Here is a 26,558-nt window from a genome sequence, read left to right on the forward strand (position 1 = left end):
TGCTATGGTCCTCACTGAGCTATAGGACTGGCCAGCCCAGCTGTCATCTGTGTCCCTGCCATGCCAGAGCATGAAGTTTCCTGAAGCCTTCTCCTCCAATCTGCCCCTCCAGCACTGTCTCAGCCAAACCTGAGATACTGGGAAATGGTCCTGTGGGGGCCAACTGAAGGTGGTCCATGGGTGGATTGTGCCTGTTGAGCTGTGATCAGAGGCATGGGGGTGATCCCCATCCCAAATCCTGGTGGTGAATGGAAGTCTTTTGCATTTGGGAGGGGAAAAGCGACCCTGAAACAACTTGTACCCCACAGCATTGAAATCTGAGGTCTCTGAAAGGACAAGGGGCACTGTGACACTGCAGAAAGTCACGTAAATGAAGCATTCTGTCTCTGCTGAGTCCAAAGGTGGAAGCCCAAACATCCCAGGCTGCTCCCAGCCGGTTTCATTCAGTCCATCAGCAGCCCCTGGAAGTTGCTGTCACCGCAGTCACTGAAGGCAAGAGCATAGCAGGGCTGGCAGAAAGGCAGACACTTACATGAGGCATGGGCATGCTGTCAGCTGGGTAAACTCGGCAAAAATGCACACGGGGGTTTCTGTGCCTCTGAGCACCAGGGCAGGAAACCAACTCTGTCCATGAGAGAATGCAGAAGACTTCCCCACTGGGAAGTATTCAAAAGGAGTAAGTGATACTTGCTCCCATGAACTGGAGGGCCCTGTCTAGCAAGAAGCATGGTCAGACCCGACGTGGCAGCCTCTCCATGGCCTGGTGGTCTTCCCTGGCTGCTTTCTGTGCCTGTCACGAGTCCCCATGTGTCACCGAAACCTTCCCCTGTTCGTCGCTGCTGGAGTTGCCCTGTTAACAGAGCTGGCTGCTTGAGGACTCATCAGGGCTGAAATGATTTATTCCTCAACCATTTATTGCAAATGAACCATTGGAAGGCTTTCAAAAGCCATCTTCTCTTGACCTAAGTTCAGCTGAATGTTTTAGCAGCATCAGCTTTACATAACAAGCCAGTAGAGGGGAATTCTGGGAGAATAAAGTTTATGTTGATAAACAGTCCTTGCTGACCAGGATCTCCCTCTCAAAGTTGGTTATTCACTGAGGGAATTGGGAATTACAAGCCAACTGCCCCAGAAAAATTTTATGCCTTGTCTGTTCACTCTGAGTGTCTGATAAAATCCCCAGATATCATATGACGGCATTTAGATTTTAGTGAAATCTCTTGATAGAGCCCTAGAACCCCAAATTAATTCCAGTTGGTAGGGACAGGAGACCATCACATGGGCTGGGAACTGGGTGGGGAGGACCATGAACAATGGATCAGGATAAACAGCAGTGTGTTGAACTGTCAGGGGAGTGAAGGAGAGCCCAGCCTTGGGAGATAAAGTCGTGGCAGTTGCTGCCCTCCATGGTGAGCCCCACAGAGTAACCTCTGCTGCATCTCCTTGGGCTCCTGCAGCAATCCCAGGGAGTCTCTGAGGGCACTTGGGAAGTGGGATCTGTTCATTGTTGGTTACCTAGGAAGGTTTTTTCAGAATATCCTTCTTGGACCAGGGCTGTCCTGTGATCCTGAGGTGTCCACTCAGCCTTTATTCGTGTTCACAAAGACGCTCCCAGTTAATCTGCTGATATTTTGTCCAGATATTTATTTACTGCCAAGTTGCAAAGGGAGGATTGCAAGCTGAAAAATGAGATGAGAAGCATAATAGGGTAGTCTGTGCTTGACTGTGATATTCCATCTTCATGGTCCCCTGGCTTAGGGTGAGAGCCAGGTAACCATTAGAAAAGCAGATTTGGGATGGATCCTTCATCTGTACATGTGTGGGAGTCCTGTAACTACAAAATCTGGGATGAATCCTTCCTCTCCATGTGTACAGGGGTCCTGTAACCACAAAATCTGGTGATTGACCTTCCTCTGTACCTATACAAGGCTTCTGTAACTACAAAATCTGGGGTGAATCCTTCCTTTGTATGTGTGTGGGGTTCCTGTAATTACAAAATCTGGGATGGATCTTTCCTCTGTATGTGTGCAGGGCTCCTGTGACTACAAGCAGCATCATTTAGATGAGGAGAAAGGCTTTCTTCTTTGCAGGGACAGGCAGGGCAGGAGGGTGATGAGCAGCCGCCTTTCATGGTGTGGATACCAGTGGAAGCTCAGCTTTACATCCTGAAGCCAGGGGGAAAACCTGACCATACAGCCAGAGAGCCTCAAAGCAGCACTGAAGTGTCTCTGAGCTGTGTGTGTGATAGTGGAGATCCTGATTCTCTGTCCCAAACTGGCAGAAAACCAGCAAAGCAGCACCAATATTCAGGTGTCTGCCTGAGGGGGTGACTCAGGCTCCCTTGGTTTCACTACTGGGAGCTCTTCAGTGAGATGTGGGAGGCAGTCAGTACCTCCAGAAATGAAAGGAGGGGGAGGCTGGGACTTAAGAGCGATGTTCAAGGTTTTCAAGATCATTGATTTTGCAAAGGAAAGAAAAAAAATCATCTACCTTGCAGCCAAGGTGAATTGAGACAGGAAGGACAAAGATGAGCAATTTTGGTTACCTGTGATTGGTGGCATGGCTGGCATGGGCAAGGAGAAGAAAACAGAAAGGAGGGGCATCATGAAGCACTGGAAACCAAAAGGAGAATCCTTGGAATGATGGAACATCACTTTTGCATTTGGGGACCAGAGGAGCCTCACAGGTCTCAATAGCTGAGGGTGTGACTGGGTTCCCCATCTCAGCTAACTATGCCCTGTACTGCCAGCCTTTCTGGCAGGGACCCCGGGCCTTTTTCCAGGAGGAATCAGCTGTCGCCTATTGGTGAGGCAGTGAGTTTGGGATCAGGTATATCCTCAAAGTCACCCAGGCCCTGGGGTTCTCTGTGTAATGTGTAGTATGAGGTTGGTTATGTGTCCTGATGTTGGTGGGTTGGATGGATGCTGCAGACCCCCCTCAGGGCAGGGATGTGGTCTGCTCAACTTCTGAAGGGTTTTTCCAAGCTTATTCCTATAATCCTGTGATTTGTTGTCCCCTGAACATCGTGTTTGGGCCTTTCCGGGTTGGTTCTGTAGACACAGAGATCCAGCCAGGCCTTTCAAAGGCACTTCCTCAGCACCACTGCACTTTCTACACATTTATCAGAAAGGATGTCATGTACATAGGACATTTACACTGAGAGTTTCCTGCAAAAATGTTTCCCAGCAGAGAAGACATCACTCTTACCATCAGGTTTTCACAGTGTGCCTGAGTCCCCTGTACACCCCTTTTTGGGTTCTGGGTGGTTGTGTTTCCCTGCATGGAGCTGTTCAAGGATGGCCTGGGGAGATGGTGAGGGGAGGGCAGTGGCAGTGCAGAAGTGAAGGAGCAACTCTGGAGGAATTTTGCTCCAGTTGGAGTGTCTGGGCAGAAACCCTTCTTAGTTGTCCAGCTCCACTGCTTCCTTGCTTTTCCTTGTCACTCCCATGTGGAGATGAGAACCCTCCATGCTTATAATCACAAGATGAAACCCACATTGTACCCTGCCTTTTCTCAGGTCTTCCTTGGATCACAAGCTCCTTCCGCTTGTTGTCACTGCTGCTTAAAATTGGCATTTGTGGTGGCATCCAGAGGTCCTGGCTGCAGCATTGTTCCCCTTGTGCTATTCACAGCACAGAGTCATAACAAGAGCCAGTCCCTGCCCCAAATATATTAAGTGGGATCTTTGAGAGAGGAAATGGAAGCGCAGAGAAGGGATGTGAATTGTCCCGCTTTGCGCAACATTTCTGGGATAAAACCCAGCACTATTAATAGACTTTTGCTCAACAACCGTCTTTTGTTCAGAACTCTGCTTTTCACCTTAAGTTGTTTGTGTTGTGCAGGATCTGCTGCCCAGTTTGGTGAGATTTCCCGCTTCGTGACCTACAGCTAAATGTGAAAAAGGTCCAGTAAACCCCTGTCCAGTTTGAACTGGGAATAGTCTTCCTGCTTGGGCCACCACCACGTTGCCTCTTGTCTCTTCTTCACCCACATTTTGCTGCTGTGTCGCTGGTCTTTGTTTTTGGTTGTTCATGTTCTGCAATAGGTTCTAGAAAATTACTTGTGTCACACCTTTCTGTGCTGCTCTTCCCTAAATTCTTCCGTGGAGTATCTGGAGAGTCAGCAAGGGTTGACTCACATCACAAAGTCAAATTTGCCTTACCTTCCTTCTCACTCGAATGAATATTCTATAAAGTGATCTTTCTGTTTGTGGAAGCAGAGACTGTTGATTAAATTTTAACGAAGAGTCACAGGAAGCAAATTTTAGAATTGCAACTGTATGTTTGTGATAATAAGAGCTCTGTTGCTGCTGTCAGGGGCTAGAATTGATGCAGGCCACAAAATCTCTTTATCCAACCCAAATGAGCCAGAGTTGCTTGATTTCTTTCTTTTTTTTTCAAACAACAAGCCACAAACTGCTCATGAGCAATTTACAAGCCAAAAATTAGCCAGGATGGCTTTCCAGAGAATAGTTCTGAAGGAGACTGCAATAAAGCAATATTCAAATATAAAACGAGGGAAAATAAGGATAAAAAAATTAATCAGGAAGAGCTGACATCCTTGAGACTCCTGGCAGCTGTAAATCAGCCTGGTTGGGGGACATTTCAGTGGAAGCCACCCATCGCTGTGCTCCAGTGGGGGTCCGGAGCTAGTGAGAACAATGCTGGGAAGCCGCGCTCTGGACAAGGCAGGAGACACGCTGTGTTAGTGTCTCCACTGGGCAGTGCCCAGAGTCCCAAACGGAATTTACGGCTCGAGCTGCTTCCCTGCAGCCCACGCAGGAGGAGGGTGGCCCTTCTCCGCCGGGCTCGGGCCAGGGGGTCTCCCTGTGTCGTGTTCTCCTCTGCGAAGGGTCCACGGAGAGGTGGGAAGGGGGCAGAGGATGCTCCCACTGCTCCAGCACACACCGGGGCACTGGGACAGTGTTATAGTACAGGGTGGTAATTCCATCCACACTTGGTGGGGTTTGGGCCTGTGTGTATCTGGCTGCCGTGGAAAAGCTGTCTCAGGGATGATCTTTAGTTTCTTTCCTGTGTTTGGATGAAAAACAGACCTGCGGTCACTTCTGGTACCAGTGCTTTGAAGGCTTTCTTCAACTAACAGCAGAACTTTTAATCTTTCTAATATAACATTACAGAGAACAAACAAGTCTCTAATGCAAGCCCTGGGGTCTCTTGTGGGGAGATCCCGATAAAAACACGGCTTTCTGTTTTGGAAATACCCTCTGGTGGATTTGTCTCTCAGCAGAGACAATGGTGAACTTTCAAAGTAAGCAGAGACATGGAAAAAAAAATATTTTAATTAAGACTGCAAGTGGTTGGCTTTTGTCACGGAATGCTAGAGAATATTATTTTTATAGGTTAAAAAATTAAACATTCCCTCACCTCACTGTTAGAGGCTGCTAATCAAATTTATTTGTCCAGACTCTAAAGTGCTTTCTGCTGTGAATCCCTGCTTTGTGTGGTGTTTCACCTGGCTGTGTGTGAAACACTGGGATGTCCTCTGGCCCAGGACTTCATGGGAAGTTGAAATATTAAAACAATTTTACCAGCTGGGCTGGCACATCTGACCTTCCCTTGACCTCTGGCTGCCCTGAATTAACATCTTTGTAACCGATTCCAAGTTTTTCTCATTTTCCCCTACTTGCTGATGTCAAGAATGTTTAAAAACACTTGTTAAAGCTGCCTCTCACTGTTAAGTCTGCTGGGTTAGGGAAGGAGGAGTATTCTGTGCTGGGATTGTGCTGGTGAGGGCAGGGATGACCAGTCCCTCCTCAGTGAGGAGCTGCAGACAGGGCTCTGTGGTTATGCTCTTCCTGACCTCAGACCTCACACCTCAGTAATTCGTCCCCTCTGGGGCCCTCATCCTATTTGAATACAGTATATTGAGAGAGGAGGAAAGAGATGTCCAGAAGTGCTGTGCTGAAACTGGGAGTGTATCCCTGGCCCTTTGTGTTCCACCTGACTGTGATGGGCATGAGCCAGGGCTGGGCAGGGAGAGAAAGGTTTTTGAGGTGAATCTGGCACCTCGCTGAGACTTTGCCTCCTTTACCCATTTGCAGAATTCCATGTGCTAATTTAACTGAAGGACTTCATGAGAGTGTTTGGGGTTGTGCTGTACCCACACACTGCAGTGGATCCTATTTTTGCAGGTTTATCTGAGTCACAGGATCATCATAAAAGCATAGGATGGTTTGGGTTGGAAGGAACCTTCAATATAATCTCATTCCATCCCTCTGCCATGGGCAGGGACACCTTCCACTAGCCCAGGTTGCTCCAAGCCCCATCCAACTTGGCCTTGGACACTTCCAGGTATGGGACATCCACAGCTTCTCTGGGCAGCCTGTGCCAGGGCCTCCCCACCCTCACAGGGAAGAATTTCTTCCTGCAATGCTCCATGATGTCCTCCTGTCCTTGGGACAGCCCAGGCAGGGCAGGCTGTCTCTGATAAAAGAATTTCAGCTCCCCTTTGACTGAGCTTTCCTCCCCCTTGTGTTTTAAAGCAACCCTCCTGTGATCCATAAAGCTGTAAAACACCAAGTAGGTTTTCTTCATCCCTTTCTAGAACCAATGATATTCCACTAATGGCCATTTACATCTGCAAATCCTTCCCTGTAACTTGAAACACAGCCCTCAGCATTGCCATGACGTAAGGGGTCTATATATGGTTTCATGTACAGATTTCACAACAAACATTTAACGAAACAAGGGGTTTTTTTGCTAACTTAGATTGTTTTGTCTACTGGGGTGAGGTTTTCAATCACTTTCCTTTAGTGATTGAAAGATGATGGATGCCACCCAGGTCTTTACCAGGGTACAAGGGCAAGTAATTTGTGCTTAGTGCTCAGTGACTGAAACAAAGGATTAATGTATTTTAAAGTTTTGGATGCTGCGGGTAATTCGTTTGTTGGCTGGCTCTGGACTGGCACTCCACAGCATGTATGGGAGGGCAATTTTTCTAGCTGATTGTGAAGATAGAGATAAAGCTATATTTTATGAATTGCTGTTTCCAAGGTCATCTGGAAATTGAGCAGTTTATAAAACGTATCTTTGTTCAAAGATATATTTGATTATATAAAATATGATCCCAGAATCAATTGGGTACAAACAAGATGTTGCCTTTAGGGTTGAAAACACATTGTTAGAGGCATGAAGAGCAGAAATTGTCGCTGCTGTCTTTGTGTGGCTATTGTTTTTGGTCTTAATAGGAACAGAATGAATGACATTTTTCCACCAGACCACTTATGCTCAACTATACCTCCAGGACAACTTCCTGGTCAAAAATATTCAAAACAAACAAACACAATAGCAATTCTACTCCAATTACATTGTTTGCAAACCAGCTAGTGTTCATAGAGTACTAGGTTTGGCAAATCCAAGCACTTCGGCCCCTGGATTTTAATGTTGGATGTTTGTATGTGAATTATTTGTGGCTGTCGTGCCATTCAGGTGAGTGCTTGAGTGTCAGTGTGTATGGGTACCTCCAGCATTGCTGCCTAGTCTGTGATAAAAGCATTTCCTAGCTGTCTTAACAATTTGGGTGAGAAGTCTGGGCATTGGGAAGACATCCCCTCGCCCAGTGGCCAGATGCTCATTGATTTCAATGGAGCTGAGATTTCAGCCTCGAGCTCTGCACCAAATCATGCACCAATTTCAAAACTTTCGCTGGAAAGAATAACTCAATTTTTAACTGTGGGAAAGAGAAAGGCAGAGGAGGAGGAATATATCAGTTGCTCTTATACATGTGGAGCCAGAATTTGTAAGAGGAGGGTGAACTTTCTGGCACCTTTTCATAGAATCAGAATCATTAAGGTTGGAAACACCCTCTAAAATCCCGTGGTTTATGCTGCCAGAGGGATCCTATAGAGAGCAAACCTAAACCAGCAACTATTGTAACTTTCCAGTCAACTTTCTTTGATGATGGGAATGGTCATGGAAGTACTGATTGTTGTAACTTGTCATACTTGTGTCTGTGGCTGTCGAAGTGGCACCTCTCCCAGGAGCACAACGTTGAGCCTGTGACTCCTGCCAGTGTCCCTCTGTGGGAAGGGCACAGCACAAGGTGCCTGCCAGGCATGGATTGCATCTCCCATGTCCTTGGAGAGCTTTGGGTTATCAACCCTTGCTGAAGTCTGTTCTTTGCAGTTACTGCACAGTGGAGGTGAGATACAAATGCCAAACATGAATCACATCATCTAGTGCTGCTCTCACAGAGCAGTTCCTGCCATCTGAGGGTAGTGGGGCCCTGGCACAGGTTGTCCAGAGAAACTGTGGCTGCCCCATCCCTGGAAGTGTCCAAAGCCAGGTTGGACAGGGCTTGGAGCAACCTGGGCTAGTTGAAGGTGTCCCTGCCCATGGCAGGGGATTGGAATGAGATGAACTTTAATGTCCCTTGTAACCCAAGCCATTCTATGATTTCATGATTCTGTGATCACTGATCACAGAGAAACATGTCTATTTGTTAATTATAAGGCCTAATAGTGTCTACAGCAAAATGCTGCCCTTTGGAAATTTAAATTTGTTTACCTGCCATGTGCCCCTGCCCAGCACCCTGAGATCTGAGGGAGCTGCTGCAAATGCTGCCGTGAGAATATCTGACTGTCCTTTTGGCATAAACTGAAACATAAGTTGCCTGAAGCATAAAGCACATTACAGATATTACATTATATTTAATATTCTGGGTTTGGAGCCTGTAGTTACGCACTGGGGGGCTGTGGCAGAGGCTGGTATGGGGCGATGTGTCAGTGTGACACCAAGGTTCTCTCCCGCAGGCTCTGGGCTGTGTGTGGGCTGGGGACGTTGTGTCCATCCTTGCAATAATGCCAGGGTTGTTCCACAGCTTCACTTAAATCCAGCCCTGTTACTTCCAGGGGCATTGGAGGGTCACAGACTCCAAGGACTTCTTCTGACCCTGCCACCAAGGAGTTGAGCTCTGTTTGGAGTTCCAGCTGCAGATGCTTTGGGGCACAGAAGGGGCTGCCTTTTGCCCTCTCTATGAAAACCTAGAAACAAGGAGGACAAACACTGAATGTGTTGAGTGAGGCTTTTTTTCAAGTGGATCCCATGTTTCCATTCTTTGTGGCATAGGGGAGCTTTCTTCAGAGCAGGTCCCTTCTTTGAGGGGTTGGCATTTGCAGCCAGTACTGAAATGGTCGAAGAGTCCAGGAGGTCAGGAGCTGCTGCTACTGCTGCTGAGGTTCAGGTTTGTCTCTTTGTCAAATAAAGATCAAGTAAAACCCCAGCCAAAGGAGCATCACCTCTGATTAAATAAGTGGACAGCAAGCATACCAGAAGCAGTGGGACTGCATCAGTCAAGAAGTGAGATGTATCAGCCCAATGGAGAGCATGCTGACCCCAAAATATGTTTGGTGTCCCAGCTTCATGGTGATGCCTTGTGCCAGGATCATGTATCCTCACCTTGTAGTAGAGATGATGGAAATGGGAAAAATTCCTTTTGGTTAGGAGTCACTGCTTTTGCAAATGTTTCTGTTTGAATTTGGAGCAAGTCAAGGCTGCAAAATATTTCCCATGCAAAGTTGAATTCTGGAGTTTTCCATGCGAGAGAACATCAAAAGTCTCCCATCTGAGGTGCCCTGCGTAAAAGGGAAGGCCTGTGCAAGTAGTGAGACTTCAAACAGCAAAGCTGTGGGGATTCTCCAGGAGGATCTTAGGGAATAGCAGCCTTTGAGACCTGGCTGGGGCAGGTGTTGTGCCTCCAGATCCTGTCCTTCAGTGACAAGGATCCTGGAAGCCTCAAACACTGTGCCTGTAGCATCCTTTGAGCGCCAGGATTTCTCTGCAGGAGCTGCAGCTTCTCCAGCCCAGTGCAGGAGCCCAGAGGCTGGATGGCCCAGCACTGGTGTGGAAGGGCTGTCCTGGGACCAATGGCTTGGGTAGCCTGAGGAACACAAAAGCTCATTTCCAGGAGAGCCCCTGTGCACCTTCACTCCCCTTCTGGCAGAGGAGGGGTGTCCTGACCAGAGGATTGCAGCTGGGTGGGGGGAGTGTGCAGAGAGCCACCACTGATATAGGGGTGTCAAGGCATCACCTGTGAGTTTGTAGGTCTTAACTCTCCTTGCATCTCCCTCATTCCTGTGAGAAAGCATTCTTTCAGCCTCCCTTTTCCATGTCCAAGGGAATTCAAGCTAAGTTGCCTTTTCCCTCAGCTGCTCAGAGAGACACAGAAGGATCCTGTCCACCCAGTTCTCCAGGTCCCCCTAGCTAAACACTTTGCCACCCTCCATCTACCAGGCAGTGTGAGGGAGCCTCCAGTGGTTCACCCTGCACCCTTTGGAGGAGGCCAGGAGGATAAGTCACATCTCCTCATGTCATCAGTTGTGTGGAGATCCCAGCTGTGCCTGTGGATTGTCTGCTCCAGAGGATTCCCAATGGCTCGGGAAGCAGCATCTGTGTCTGACTGTTACAGAGTTCACAGAGCACCTTTCCCAGGATGACTGCTCCTGCTTTTTGCTGCTGATGGGTTGTTTATGTGGGATGCTCTGTGGGTGGGATGTGGTTTTGTCACCGCTCCATTGTTGGACTCTGTTTGGGCACTCTGCCCGCCCGTGATTAATGATGTTTTGAGCTGAGGCTCCGAGGTGCTTGCAGGCATATTGCAGGTACCAGAAGTGAAAGAGGTGGTGTTGTCATCAAGGTACTTCAGTGTTATATCAAATGTAATCAGAAGTGAATTAATTAAAGCAGTGTGTACATGGAGTCCTTTTATGGCGGAGGTTCAAACAACCCGTGTTGCGTAGTTTAGAGCTCACTGGTTTAGGCTTTTGTAACCCTCTTCTCCCCGTGAGAAGGTGGTGACTTGGCAGCAGTTGCTATCAGAGGACAAACCTCTCCTGAAAAGGTGTCTTGATCAAACATGGCTCCTAAAACAGGTTAGGAAATCGTGTGCATTTGTCGATCCTGGTCCTGGCATGTTTTAGGGTTAATTCTACACAGTTAGTGTAGGCTGGGATCTAACAGTTGCTGGGGTTTCATCTGACCTTGGAGTGAGCAAAAACCTGTAGAAAATCTGCATTTATTGCTGGTCTCAGCTCTACCAAGATGCAACCCTCCTTTCTGCAGCACAACCTACCCTCAGCGTGGTTGTCTATTAGAAAAATTGCCTGGAATGCAGCTGGTCCCTTTGTTCAACACCTCAGGCATTGTGAGGCTGGTGGCTCTTCACCCCATGGAGAGGAGGGTCAAATTTGGATAGAGGAGGGGTTGACAGGACTGCAGGGTGACCAGAGACAGATCCTAAGCTGTACCTTCAGTCTGACAAGCACAGCCAAAACCCTCCTCCCGTTTTGGTGAACCTGGAGGCAGGGGGAGCCCAGCTTGGAGGAGACTATGAGCTGGCAGAGCAGTTCTGTGAGATCCAGAGGATGGAAAGCTGGAACAGCAGCTTCAGCTCAGCCTGTGCCAGGGGGATGAGGTGACTTGGGTGACCCTGGGTCAGTGCTTCATTTCTGATCCCATCTGAGCAGCAGTAACCTGTGAGGAAGAGGCTGAGGAGCTGGGAATTGATGGAAACGTGGGGAAATTGGACCTGGACCCTGCCTGGTATGCACCTGAGGCTGTTTGCCTGGGATAGTGTGTTATTTTCGTATGGATGAAGCTGGGGACTTTGTTTTCCTACAGTGTTTGAAAAGGTACCAAGCAAGGGGGAGATTAAAATGACCCAAAATGTTCAGAGCACTAAATAAAGGGAGCACTTTTAAGATCCTCACATCTGTTTGAATGACACTCATGGCTTTCTGAGCTGCAACTCTGTCATTTGGACAGGGCAGAGATGAGAAATGAGGCAAAAGCTGAAAATGAACCAAAATGTAAAACTTTGACATACTCCAGTGTTAGCACTCCATGTGCTGCTTTGGCCTCTCATGCTACTTTAGTTTACTGCTGGAAAAGGTTGAAAGGTGATTCAGTCATAGTTTACAAGTACCTAAAAAGGAAAGGGGTTTCTGGTTGCTAGATGGGGTTCAAATTTACCAGAGAAAGGCAGAGATCTCTTGGCTGGAAGCCAAAGTTAGAGAAATTCATACTATGAATAAGGGCTGCAGTTTAAACAATGCAAGTAAAAACCAGAGGAAAGTCTTTGGCTGGAATTAAGCAGAGTCATCAGCAGTTAATGGCTCTAAATGAGGGTTTCTGTGTTTTTCTGAAAGATGCAGGAATTATGAAGTGAGGCTTTCCAGCCCAGAGAAGCCCTTCCCAGAGACCAAGGCCAGGCTTCCCTTTTGACCAGAGCATGGCTCTGGGTGCTGTGTCCCAGGCTTGGGGCTCTGCCTGCTCTTCCCACGCTGCTGTCCAAGCACAAGCCACACTGCAGAGCAGCAGTGAGGGCACAGATGTGTTGTGTGTCAGGGAGCACAGCTCTGCTTCTCTGTGCACAGAGCTTTTCCCAGGCACAGTCCAGAACATTTCTGGGCTGGATTCCCCTTTCACTGCCCTGTCTGATTCAGCTGGGGAATTACAGTCCATGACATGTGGCTTGGAGCTGAATGCACTGCCCCTGTAGTGAGACACCAGATACATGCAGACTGGGGAGAAAAGATGTTCTCCTCCCTTTATCTGGGCAGGACTCTCTGCTGCAGGGATGGGATGCAACGTGTGAGTGTCGGATCCACCTCTGCCACCCTTGGCATGTGACTCTTTGGACCTGCTTGTTTAGGAATATCCTGGAATTTATAACCAGTGACCAAGACCAAAAGGTGCAAGAGGTGCAGAGATTTGGGTGAGGTGTGCTTCAAGTTGGTGTGGAGGAGCAGGGGAATGGAGATCTTGGAAGATTTCTTGCCTGTCCTTGGCAGTCTCCTTACACAACCTTCAGGTTCCTGGGATTTGCCCTGCTCTTGCCAGCATTTTGGGGGAGAGGGGCAGGGTTGCACACTTTTTTCTCAGGAGAAAGGTGCTTCATAATTCTGCAGACCACAAGGCTGGAAATAATATGAAGCAGATACACCCTTGCCAAGGTCAGAACCTTCCCAGTATTTAAGGCATATGGATACTGTTGGCATGGGACAGGGTGACCTCGGGGTGCAATAGGAGCAAACTGACACACACAATCAGACAGAATAAATATTTGATAGAGTCTATTTCTCTGTGCCCCAAAATGACCCCTATAAAAGCAAGGTCCTGTTTACCTTCCTGGCTCTCTGTGCACAGTGTTCTGAGAAGAGACAGGTTCTCCTCTCCATTCCCTGCCTTTCCCGTTCTTCTGGGCAACCCTGGAAATGGCAAGGATCAGGGAGGGATATGGGCTTCACAAAACCCATGGCACCTTGGGTTTTCACATAATTCCTGAAACTTGGGGAAATCTTGAGATCATTTTTGGTCAGAAGCCTCTCTGTGGCAAGGCACGGTGACCTGGGAAGCAGTGCCAGATGTCAGTGTGCAGCCTGCAGTGATTGCCTGCAGCTGACCAGGTGCTTTTTGTACTGTCCCTGTCCCATCAGAATCATGGAATGGTTTGGGTTGGATCAACCTTAAAAAACCTTAAAGCTTATCTCGTTCCACCCCCTGTCATGGGCAGGGACACCTTCCACTATCCCAGGTTGCTCCAAGCCCCGTCCAACCTGGCCTTCCAGGGATGGGGCAACCTGTGCCAGGACCTCCCCACCCTCACAGGGAAGAATTTATTCTTAAAATCTAATCTAAGTCTACCCTCCTGCAGCTTTAAGTCATTCCCCTTTATCCTAATAAGCTCACACACCACCTTCCCCATCCTGCTGCCTGTGGCATGGGTTTCTGGGGAGCCTGTAGAGGGGCTTGGGCATGCAAAAATAAGAGTTGGGAAGAATATTTGGTGGGGTTTATTGTTCTGTTTATTTACTGTTTTTTCCCTTGGTGTGCTAAACACTTTGCACTCCTGGATCTTCAGTTTGCTCCTTTCCTGTGGCACCGCTGGGGCTGCAGTGGAAGGTCTGATGTGCTTGGGACTGGACCTGCTGTATTACCCATCCAGGGCTCTGGGTTTGCCTTTCAGTCACTGTGAGCTTTGCTCAGCTAATTCCTGTTACCCCAAATTGTTCCATTTCTGTCTGTGTTTGTATCTTTCTGATTAAGGACAATTCAGCTTCTCCTTCCTGTGAGGAATATGAGGGTCCTCAGAACTTCCTACCACAGGAGCCTGATGATCACTGTGCTTTTTATCTTTTATAAGATCCATTTTGGTGAGAACAGTCTTTAAATAATACCAACCTATGACAACTTAGCTTGACTTGAAGAACAAGACATACAAAGATCTGTAAAATAGTGATTACTCTAATAAACCCATCCAGTTCCTCCACCTTTGAGTGCTCTGCCATATCAAAAGATCAGAATGCACGAGGCAATTAGAAGGTGGTTTGTGCATGTTAGGCAGAGGAAATGCTCCATTTGTAACTCATCTTAGACAAGAAAACCATCAGTACCAATACTCTCAAGGCAAAACCAGCAAGCTGCTGGTTTTTTTTTTTTGAGGTTAATGCTGAGAATGAAAAAGGGAGCTAGAAGGGTGCAGAGCTATCAGTTGAAAGAAAAATTGCGAGCCTGCTAATCCTTTCTTGTCAGGTTTGATATAAAACCTGGCAGAGATTGATAAGAAGTGTGTCCCTCTCTGTCTGATGTTCCAGGTGCATGGCAAAAATCATCTCTCTGAAACACCCACATACAGAGCCAGGCTCCAGACTGGAAAGGCTGCTGGCCAGCCTGACACTGCTGGCCTAAGACAATTTTATACGCCTATATTCTTTCACTTTTCTGCTTGCAGCCTGAAGAATGGTTTTCCTTCCCCTTCTCATCCTTTATACATGCAGGTTTTTATTGCAGCCCCTCTCAGTGCTGCTGGCCCTGCCCTGCTCAATGACCATAGGTCTTCTCAGCAGGCACAGAGCATCCCTGACACATTGCTGGGGAACAGGGGACCTCTCCCTGTGACCTGCCTCTGCTCCTTCTGCAGCAAAACATTCTGGCTGGGACTGGTGAGGCTGTGGGATTGGCAGCATACCCATGGAAGCCGCAGGGGTCATGTAGGTGTTGGCAATCAGCAGCAGCAATGGCAGGGAACAGGGGAAAACGGTCTCTGAAGAGCTTGGTGGGAGAGCTTGGAGAGCCCAGCAGACCCCTGTGCTGGCAGGAGACACGGGGGTCCTGCCTGTGTGGGTAGGGGCAGCTGTGGAGCCATCAGGGCTGGTCATGTGGAGCCCACAGAGCCAGGGGCTCCCTCTGTTCCCCACATGGACATTTCTACCTCCCTGCTCCTTCCCTGACCGTGCTGGTTCCCCCTGGGCAGCCCCTCTCCCTCATCATGCAGCAGTGGGGGTAGAAGGTGCTTTGCCCAGGGGAGGGGGCTGCTCCCACTGTGTGTGTGCAGTCTCTGGAAGAGGCAGGTCTTACAGTGCCTCGTTTCTCTTCTTGCAGCTGTTCCCCCCAAACTGAAGAAACTGAAAAGTCCGAACGTTCACGTGGGTGAGAAGATTTCCCTGAAATGTGAGGCGACTGCTGGCAACCCTCAGCCATCCTACAAATGGTTTAAAGATGGCAAAGAGCTGAAGAAGAGCAAAGACATCCGGATCAAGTATGGGAATGGGAAGTAAGTATGACATGGGGCTGCTCTGCCTCTGCTCACTGTGTGTCTGGGTCCAGGGACTGTCTGGCTGGAGGTGCTGCTGCTCTCCCCAGGTCGCTGCTGAGCAGCACTGAGGGGCTTCCTCAGAGCCACAGGCCCGTGCTCAGTACATTTGCCATGCCTGGGAGGGTGAGCAAGACTCCCAGTGTCCCCAGAGAGTAGTGGAGAGAGGAGCAGGGTAAGAGTGTCACCTGAGGCAGGTGCCCAGTGACCTGGGGAGACAAGGCTTTCCCTGCCAGCTGTAGGCTGGTTGTAGGCAGCTCAGCTTACCTGGGGGGACTCCTGCCCTGGGATTAAGGGGTTGGATGCAGAAGTTATCCAAACTCAGCTGTCGCCTCACCACCCACCCACAGGCCTGTGGGAGGAATTGGTTTGTTCTCTTCTGAATTTAGGTGGACACAGGAACATCTAAGGCAACCACAAGGATCACAGAATCACAGAATTGTCAGGGTTGGAAAGGACCCTAACCCAATCCAAACCCCCTGCCAAGGCAGGGTCACCTGAAGCAGGTTACACAGGAATGTGTCCAGGTGGGTTTGGAATGTATCCAGAAAGGGAGACTCCATGACCTCCCTGGGCAGCTGTTCCAATGCTCTGCCACCCTCAGCGTGAAGAAGTTCTTCCTCATGTTGAGATGGAACTTCTTGTGTTTTAACTAATGGCCATTCCTCCTTGTCCTGTTGCTGGGCACCACTAAAAAGAGTCTGGCACCATCCCCTTGACACCCCCTGGAGATACTTGTATGGATTGATGAGATCCCCTCTCAGTCTTCTCTTCTCTGGACTAACCAGGGCTGAGATGCAAGAGTATATCACGATACTGTCTGACCAGGGACCACAGTCACCAGTGGAGACCTTGTTGCATGCAAATCCCTGGATTGCTGCATCCAGGGAAAGCTCCATCAAGGCTGCTCCAAACTCCCCATGCAACAAAGCTCTTGGGTGACTGCTCTCAGTAAGTGTCACTCTCAGGACCACCTCATTCAAGCACCTGGAGAAAGGGGCCCCAGTGACTAAGCTGAGGGGTTCTCACTGGGAATTGATATAAATGGATCCATGTTGATATTTTTCAAGGGCAAATATTTACACATGATGTATCTTAAATTAATCCCATGATCATCACTATGGTCACATTCATATATCCTGACCTAGGTAGCAGCAGTCAGCTTGCAACTGCCTGACCCCTTGGAAAACCTGAAACTAATTCTTTGCTAACATATGTTATATCTGAGTGTGCAAAGAGTAGCTCACTATGGACTTGATAGAGTAGCAATTTTTAAAATTAAAAGCCACTAAAAAATCAGTTAGAAAAATCAGTCAGTGCTCGAATGGGACCTCGTCAGTTATTCTAATTTAATTTCAGTCCTGTTGGGTTTGATTTCAGAGTCACACCCAAGATGGTTGAGCTCCTTCATAATAACTCCAGGATTTGTTTTGGGATGAGGCAGAGGTGATCAGTGCTGGAAGCACCACCAGATCCAGGATGACTGGATGCTGTCTGCTCAGGAAGGGATGTCTGGGCTTGCAGGCGGCAGAGCTGTGCCTGCCTCTCTCCTCTGCTGCCTTCAGTGTTTTTGTGACCCTTGTCAGCCTCATGGCCTTGCTTGTTTACTGATGGATTCTGGAGCTGGGATGCCCTGGAGAAATGTCTGCACCACCCTCTGTAGCCTGGCGTGGGAAGCCCGTCCATCCCATGGACACTGCACCCCTGCAGGCAGGCAGGGGTCTTGGGGAGCTATTCCCTCAGAGCTAGAGAGCAACCAGCCCCTCACCAAACACCCAACAAAACTCCCTGGGGTGGGATCCTCCCACAGCACCTCCCTACTGTGTTCCCACATATCACAGTCCTTCCTTGCCTCCTGGCACCCCGTGTCTGGCACAAAGCAGGGACAGGAGGGCATCCCACCCACAGTGGTGCCAGGGGAACACCCACTCCCTGGGCCAGGGACAGAAACATATGGAAGAAGGTTGATCCTCTTTCCTCAGGACACTGCTGTCAAGTCATAATTTTGCATTTACCGGTTTCCATGGCAACACGTTGGCTCTCAGCCTTCCTGTGACAGGCCAAAGATGTGTGTGTGTGCTGGAAGGGCTTCCTGCTGGCAAAACAAGCCAAGGATAAACATTTTAAGGAAAGCCTCCTGCAGTGCCCAAGACTCCATCAGCAGCAAAGGTGTGAGCCCAAAGCATCCCTAGAATCACTTCCCATTCCAGCTTCTGCTCCCTGCTGCCATTAAAATGTGCTACTGAGTGGAGAGTTCACCTGTCTTGTGCTGGGACCAGGCTATGGAGACTGGGCTCAAGCAGCTGTTGGGCAGGGACAAGAGGAAATGGCCTCAAGTTGTGCCAAGGGAGGGGAAGGCTAGGCTGGATATTAAGGAAAATTTCTTCACCGAAATGGTGACCAGGAATTGGAACAGGCTGCCCAGGGAAGTTGTGGAATCACCATCCCTGGAAATGTTCAAAAGATGCGTAGATGTGGCACTTGGGGACATGGGTTAGTGGTGGCCTTGGCAGTGCTGGGTTAATGGTTGGACTCAATGATCTCAGGGGTCTTTTCCAACTTTAATGATTCTGTGATTCTGTGGGACAGCTCTGAGATGACAACCCCCTGTTAAGCATTTGGCCCTTGTCAAGCAGTCAGCAGGGCAGGAATACTTCTCCAAGCAGGTCTGTGCCCATCTGGGCTGGCATTCCCACCTTTCTCCCCTCCACTGGGTTTGCTGGGTCTCAGTGCTGCAAACCCCTCGAGGCAGAGTGTCCACTGGCATTGGACCTGCCTCATTCCAGTCTTGTGTGCATGGAACAAACATTAAAAATTGCTCAGTGCAGGCTGAGGGTCCAGGAGCCCTTGTGACTTTGATGTCTTCATTATGTAGCTGGTGGGACCGAGTTTAACAGAGGGACATGGGATATGGGTGTAAATCATTACTTCCAGCATGTTAGGAGAGGACTCTAGGGAAGGATAAGCATCCTAAACTGTAAAGCTCTGAAAGGAAATCTTACTCTCTGATGATTGATTCAAGAATGATGGGGTTTATACATCTGGCTCCACTTAAGAGATAACATTGGTCTCCAGATAATCCTCTGTGCTTCCTTTCAGTTCAGAGTAGAGTGGGGGTCTCAGAGGGTCAGAAATGGAGCACTGGGGAGGGACCTTCACAGAGAAGGGACACAAGGCAAAAAGCTTCTCAGACTATGCAGGACCTAGTCAGGTGCACAGGAACAATTCTTTAAAAGTGTGATCCAAAGACTTGATAGAGTTTTCTGCTGGAGCCCTCCAGGGAAAAGGAGCCCTCCAGGATGTGGAGGTGTTGTCCATGGTGTTGTCCATGGTGTTTCCCTTGGCCCTGTGAGTCCCTGGCAGAGCTGAGCACAGCTCTGCATTGGAATCTGTCTGCAACTCTGTGACCCTTAGCATGCAGAGGCATGGGATGGGAGATATGAAGAGCATGGTTGCCCTCTGTGACTCATTCCTGGCTTTCCTCCCCCTGTGTCTTTAAAGAGCCTGGAGGTCTCTGGAAGGCGTAATTGAAGCCCTTTTATTTTATGATCAGGTTTTCATTTGATCCCTAGAATAGGAGATCTCTTTAAAAATTAGGGATGTATGTGTTGTAAGGAGGAGAAGAGCATTTGACTGCATGTCAGCTCTTCACCTTTTCCATCAATCATCTTCCCTCTTGTTTTTAAACTTACCAGCAAAGCTTCTGGTGCCATCAGGCAAAGGAGTCAGGTTTTTTTTTTCAATGGGTATTTGCTGGAGGGAGGGGAACAATTCTGATTCCTCCTTTCTGAACTACATGTTCCATCTGTAATTAGTGTGACAGGCTGGGGCAAGCCTGGCTTGCACGAAGGGGAAACTTCTCTTTAAGGTGGAAGAAATTATTGGCTGGAATTTTATCTCCATCTCAATTTGAATAAAACACGGTTGATGGGGAACCTAGAGCAATTACCCAGAAAGAATTGCCTGTGGCAGTGGAAGCACAGCCTAGTGAGTGGCTCTCTCTCTGAGCTGCCAAAGTGATGCCATTTTCAGCTGAGTGTGGCTGTGATCTGACTGATGCCTCTGGCTCCCGTGAAGTTCAGTTGGATTTTGACTCCCTGACTATCCTGGCAAACAGTCAAACACCAGCTGTGGAGAAAGCCAAGGGAGTTTCTGTTTGTGGAGGTGTGGAGAACCTTCCCCACTTGAAGTCATGCTGAGGGCTCAGCCTGGGATATGTAGATCCTCAGCTGGAGTCCAGGAGCCTGATAGTCCCCGAGCTGTGGCTGTCCTTACAGCCCCTTCTCTTTGTGTGCTCTTTCACCAAGGGAGATGAAGCAGGCATATCATTAGGTTGGAGAGGGTTGGCAGTTCAGTTTGGGACAGGCTGACCATATGACATCCCTTGGGAGTAGTGTCCTACTTTCAGTATCACCAGGAATCCCTATTGTTAGCCTGTAAGTGGAGCCAAGGGATACCCTCCTCTCCTGTTTCTGTACAGTAGTCCCTCAGGCGATACCAGTTGGAGCAGATTCATTGCTGGGGTCTTCCTTGCAGGGCTCCCAGTTGTAGATTATTCCCCACCCACAATGAATGGGGCTGTGGTCTTCCCTGTACAGCTCATTGCACTGGAATGAAGGCAAAAAAAAATAATAATGCCAAAGCAGCAGGGGAAAGAGAGTGCCAATAAAGATAAATGATTTCCTAATTAAGCCTGGAGACAAGGAGGGGCAAAGAGGACTGTTGAAGCCTTGTGGGAGCCAGAGTGAACCCAAGCAGGCTATACCACCACTCTGGCAGGGGTCTTTGGGCTGACATTTTTAAACAAAGGAAAAGGCTCATTTGACAATGGATCTTGCAAGAGCAATTCCAGATGCCTTGAAGCAAAGACTCTTCTCAAGCACCGGTGTTGTTACGATCACCAGGGGAGCTGCTGCCTTGCTAACTCTCACGATGTCATTATGAGTCTCCGATATTTGGGATTTGGTTTTAGCTGCTGAAGGCACTTTACTGGAGGGGGGTGTGAAGGAGAGAATCTCCTTTGTTTGTCTGTTTGTTGTTTTAGAGGAGATGATGGACATCATCTTGGCCAATGCACCTTGGACCGAACCAGGGAATTTGAGAACTGAAAGGAGAAGCAGTTGGGTCTTGAGCTTGAACAACCCACAAATTCTGCAAGTTGGGGCTACTGAGAGAGTCAGAGAATGGATTGACTGAGTTACAGTTGTTAACAAGTTATGGTCAGAGGCTGGGCTGCTTCAGCTGATGGTGTGTGCAAACACAGAGGTGGAAGGAGCTCTATTTGCCTGAAATTTTGTGTGGTTTTCACAGTGATGTTGGTTGCTTTAAAAAAAAAAAACACAACCTCTCCCTGTGGACCTTCGCCCACTGTGGTTGCAAAATGTCACAGATTAGGCTGAGGGCCTCATTGAGACAGGAGCTGAAAACCCCATTCACTCCTTTAAGTTAAAATGGTTTGCCTTAGGGATGAGGGCTGAGGCTGCTGGCAGTTCATCTGGGACAGCACATCATGTACCTGCAGCCATGAATTATCCAGGTTCCCCTTGCACTTTGTGGATCAGACACTGGTGAGGGTCTGTCACACGTACCAGCTGCAGAAAAATGACTTGGGGAGAAAAGAATGACGTGCATCCAATAGGCTCCAAACTCAGAAAGGAGATTCAAAACTGTAACTAAATCTCTTGCACACCCCGTGTACCACCATAGTGATGGTTCACAGAGGTTTTGGAGGGGTAGTTTCCTGACCATGTGAAGGTGCCACCCCTTTCCCATGGTCTGTGTTTCACAAAATACTCTTTCCTTGTCTGTTTGCAGCCTGCTCATCTCCATTGCTGGGCTCTGCCCAGGGCTATCCCCATGGCAGCTGCTTTTAGTAGGGCACCTCCCTCTCCTCCTCCCTTGATTCTTTATAATTAATATGCTTTGCTTTAAAGGTCCTCTCAGGCCTTTCTCCCCCTGTTTTGGCAATCCCCGAAGTTTTGGTGCTGCCTCTGATCTGCCCAGCATATCAGCCTCTGTCTGTGATATGCTTCCAAAGCAGGACCTCTGTGCCTTCTCCTCAGCAGCACTGACCCTCTCTTCCCTCCCCACCACAGAACCAGCTCATGGATTGGTTCCTGAGATAGTGAGACCTGGGCACCCTGTGGGGGTCTTGTCTCTGTATTGAGACTCTATCCCACTCTTTGGGATAGCAAGGCATTTGTTCCACATTTGATGCTGGGAAGTCCCTGGTTCTTGGGAAGCTGTTAGAGCCTTCCTGTGTGAGATCACAGGAAGCAGGGAAAGAACCTGCTCTGAGGTGGCCTCAGAGTACTGCTCCAGGATCTACATTTTCTCTAAGGAATTGAAATCCTGGCATTGGGCTTGGAGGAAACATTTGTGGGATGGATCAATTACCTTGAATTCCAGGAGAAAGTAATACATGTGACCTCAGCCTGAACCCAAACCTCCACTTTTATGCATTTTATTGATGTCATTCCCTAGCAGGTGCCACAGCCTGGCCTGGCACAGAGAGCAGCAGCACACAGGGGTTTGCCTCTCCACGGAACAGCCACCAAGTCCACTCCAGGGACTGGTGTGGTTGTGTGTCACTGCCTCTGCTGCCCTACACCTCTTCCTGCTGCTGGAACACCTGAGGCTGCATTTGAGGCTGGAGGGGGGTTGCACAAGTGACCCTGCTCTTTGGAGTGTACTTATTGATCTTTTCCCCTTGTGTTGACACTGCCCAACCCAGAAGTGACTCCAGCTCTGAGACCAGTGTCAGTGTCAGCTCTGCAGAGTGAGGACTGGTCGAGTCTTCCTCTTAAAATCAGCCTGTCCCAAGCCTGGGCACAGAGAGACCACAGCACTGCTGAGCAGAGAAGGGGCAAATCTGCTTTTCAGGTTAGAACAGCACTTTAATGTTGGGGGACAGGGGTAGGAGAGAGCAGGCAGAGGGGGTCAGGGGATGGTTGGTCCCTTCCTGGGCACCACAAGGACATGCACTGTTCCCCACTGTCCCAGCAGGTCAAACACGGAGCGGGGCAGACGATGGTGTGAGGGGAGGAGGAAGGAGGCCTTTGCCCACTGCAGAAGGGATGATGGCCGAGCTGAAAAGTCCAAACCTTCCCGCCCTTACCCCTTTTATTTGATTGCTTTGCTTGAGGGCATTTTTGTCCCCTTTGCCATCTTTCTGTGGCTAACACTGAGCTGGCCAGATCATGCTCTGGAGCACACAGTAGCCAGCGTAGAACATTAGTTTTTCTCAAGCACTGCAAGCACAGCCATCTTGCCCAGCTCTGCTGTGCTCTGCTGAGAACAGCTGAAAAGCAAGGAAGAGGTCGGGGTGGCTTCCACATGGATGGTTATTCAAGGGAGAGGATGCTCCTGGCTGCTCCTGCCCTGCTGGACAGAGGGGCTTTGCCATGGTCATCCCCGTGTTGTCCGTGCATTGCAGTGATCCCTTCTGCCTTATTTTATCCCACTGAGTGCTGTGGAAAATAAATGTGTTCCCTGAGAGCCTCTGCTCCAGCTGGTGGGGCTGCCCAGTGTTTGATGGCTGCTGGACAGCACTTGTGGGTTGTAACCTGGATATTCTGAATCTTCTTGCCAACCATTAACCTGCTCTCCCAGGGCAAAAGCAGTGCGGTGCAGAGTGCCAGGACAGCACGTAGGCACCAATTAAATCTCTGGCAGGATGTAATCAGTGCATGTTACAGCCACTGCTGGCCTTCCTGCTCTAGGCAATTCCACTGTGCCTCCTGCCACTGGCTCTCCGAGCAAACAGGGGGGAATGGAGTTAATGGGTAACCACAGCAGTGCAGCCAGTGTGTCCTTTGCAAGGGTCATGTTTGGGAATTTCCTTTTCCTAGGGTTTCAGGTGTGTTTACTATGTGCAGTGCTCTTCATTGACAATTTTGGGGCCCCATATGGTGTAGCATCAAAATTCTCTTCATCAGCTGATTCCTTGACTTCTTCATTACTCATGTGGTAGCTACCCTATTTTTAGAAGGCTAATAAAACACTACAGCAGTAGTAATCCTAGAGCTATTCTTGTCCAGAACGATGCAGAAGTGGCTGAACTCTCACAGGGAACATGGAGTCCTCAGTGTAGGTGTCTTGGAGGCAGCTCATGGCAGCTGCTCTCCTGCTCCCACGCTCTGACATGAATGGCTTTGCAAGGAGATGACCTGGGAAAATGGCCCCATTTCCACTTGGCAGTAGGTAAGAGGAGAAAAATGATTCAAGCTTGACCAAAGTGCTGGTGGGAACATGACTGCTGTCATGAGAAGTTCCTCCTTGGCTGAGATGCAAGGCCTGTTTCTTCTCTGATTGCACTGGAGGCCTCAGGGTCCAAGCTCACATTTAGATGTCTAACTCTGAGATGTCTAAATTACAGCCAGTGAAGCCACCCTTCTCGGCCAGAATTTGCCAGGATCTTTGTGTAGGTCCTGGCCAAGGGCTGATCTCCCTGTTTCCCATTGTAGTCTGGAGATTGGCACTGCAGAGGGTGATTTACTCATCCCTCCAAACTGCCCTCTGGGGGACTCTTTTCTCTTGGCCAGAAAGGTATTTTGGGGGATCTTCTTTTGGCCAGGCTGAAGGTCTCCTTGTGAATCCTATCCCTCAGTGCTTGCAGACAGCATATTCCCCATGGCTTATCCCTCCACTGGCACTACAGGAGATAATTAGTGAGTGGCTAAGTCATATGTGCTGAGGGTCAGGAAAGACAATGAGGCAGATTTTCCCCCGGAGTAAAGAGATGTCAACAGAGTTGCACTGCAGTGAAATGATGGGATCTGTCAGTGACCCTGGCCCTTTCACTGAGCAAACAGCCCGGGGCAGTGACTTCCTCCAGAAGAATGGCATCCTCTGGCAGCCAGGCACCCTTGTGAATGCACACGTAGGGCTCTCCCAGGGACTGCTGTCCCCAGGAGACACGCTGCCCATGAGGCTTCATCCAAAACTCCAGGGCACAGCAGAATTCCTCGGACACTGCTACTTGGTGTTTCTGTAAAATCATCCCTCAACCCGCACGAGGACAAAGTACCTGCCCTTGGGGGCAGCAGGAGGAAGAACATGACCTTGAAAAACTGATTTCCAAAGGCGTTTTGAGATGCTTCAGTAGCACTTGGAGGTGGTAAAATAGAACAGAGACAGACTGGTCACCTTTGGCACGCACAGATCGAGGAAGGACTAGTCTCTTTGACATCCTTCAGCTCAGTTCTTCTTCAGGCCTTATCCATGTTAATTAAAAGGCCCTTGGCTAATGCTGTGAAGCAAGATGTCCCTCTGGCTGTTTCAGTGCTTCCCAGAAGAGGGAAATTCTCTTTACAGTGGCTAGGCTCCACATTAAAGCTGATCCATATCCCTACCCTTCATCTTTTCCCCCAAGTCTGTTCCCTGACATTTATACAGCACAGTGTGAAGACCAAGAGTGGCCACGTCACTGGCCTGGGTTATGAACAGCAAGAAAAAACTCTTGATTTTTCAAGGGGATCTTACAATCCAGGAGAATTTCAACAAACTGTGTTGGCAAGTAAAAATAAGCTCTTTTGACAGTACAAGTCTTGTGCATTAAAACAAAATAATCCCCTTTGGTTTCACCTTGATGCTGCTATGCTCTAAATGCCAACATCACTCTTTATTCTGCTCACATTCTTCTCCAGGTAAAAGACCAAATGTCTCTCATCCTATTCTTGGTGATGAATCTGTCAAGTGTGTCCCCTTTCATTACCCTTTTGTGTCACCAATAACACCCTAATTCGTATCTTTGGGACTAAAACTCCTTTATCTGTAAGAGATCACATTCCTAAGTGTTATTCTAATGCTGCAGTGGACTTCTTCAGTTGCTACACCTGGTGAAACGTGCTATGGATTGTGATGCAGCCAATTATGAGTAGAACATCTGTCCTCCAGCAGCTGAAGGCAGTGTGGCCATCGATGCTTTCAGCTCTGGCAGAGCCTCAGTGCGCTGGTCTGCCAGGGGGGTATTTTCTATGGGCTCTGAGTTAGAGCCTTGCTCTTCCAAGCTGCTTTCAGCATGTGCTGCCTGCATCTCTTCCATGTGTAGCTGCAGCCTGTCCTACGTGGGGGGCTGTAAAACAAATGGTGTGTTCTGGCAAAAGAGGGTTGAGACAGATGGAAGAAAGTAATGGCTGGGCTGGGGGCAGTCTTGGGGTTGCATGTTGTAGTACCAGGAGCCATCTCGCCCCTTTGATGAGCATTTCCACACCTGCTTCCGTGGAGGGAGTTGGGAATGTGGCCCTGAACAGCTCAACAGAGCCCACAGCCATCATATGCCCCAGGAAGGTGCAGGAACCAACTGCAGCAGCAGACACTGGACACCCTTAAGTGCTTTGCTGTCCCTTGGGTGCTGCTGACTCCTAAGGCAGCACAGCAGGGAGGGCCACAGTGCCCAGGGCTGTCACAGGTTGCTCTGAGAGAACATTCAGAGAAGGGAATGGTGCTGGGAGTCCAGGCAGCTTTGCAGCACTCTGAGTCACCTGGCTTCTTTAGGCACCCGCGTTGGAATGTGGTGGCCCAAGTAACGGCACGAGTGGATGGGGGAGACCTGCAGTCAGAGGGATTCGAGAGGTCTTTGCATGCTGTCAGCATTCATTTAGAAACTGCTCCACATGTGGCCCCAGCTCGTGCAGTCGAGCACTTGACCGCATCCTGTAAAACAGGGCAGCGCCTGAGCCCTGGGAGCTCTACCAAGTTGTCTCCAAGTGCTTTTAATTTACTAATATAACTAGTGAGATGTTCCTGCTGTGTCCTTGCGCCGTGCCTCCCAGGAGAACAGTTTGTTGGGGTGTTAAAAAGACGCCAGTGTGCTTCTGTGAAGGGCTTCCTATGGACGATGATGATTTGCACAGCCCAAAGAAAAGTCCTTCTCGGATGACACGTGTAGCATTGCAAGTATGTCCAAGGCTAATGATTATTTTCCACATAAAATGGAATGTTATTTG

General features: G+C 49.0%; 1 protein-coding gene across 4 annotated transcripts in view; it reads left to right on the forward strand.

Moving 5' to 3' along the window:
• NRG2 (neuregulin 2) overlaps positions 1-26,558 on the forward strand; it is a 160,359-nt gene that overhangs the window by 85,641 nt on the left and 48,160 nt on the right. For all 4 annotated transcript variants that reach the window (XM_032702849.1, XM_032702850.1, XM_032702847.1 and 1 more), the window contains exon 2: positions 15,399-15,570. In XM_032702849.1, coding sequence (XP_032558740.1) covers positions 15,399-15,570 — 172 coding nt within the window. The remainder of the gene's footprint in view (positions 1-15,398; positions 15,571-26,558) is intronic.

The sequence above is a fragment of the Chiroxiphia lanceolata genome, chromosome 15 (assembly GCF_009829145.1).
Source record: "Chiroxiphia lanceolata isolate bChiLan1 chromosome 15, bChiLan1.pri, whole genome shotgun sequence".
NCBI classification, from domain to species: domain Eukaryota; kingdom Metazoa; phylum Chordata; class Aves; order Passeriformes; family Pipridae; genus Chiroxiphia; species Chiroxiphia lanceolata.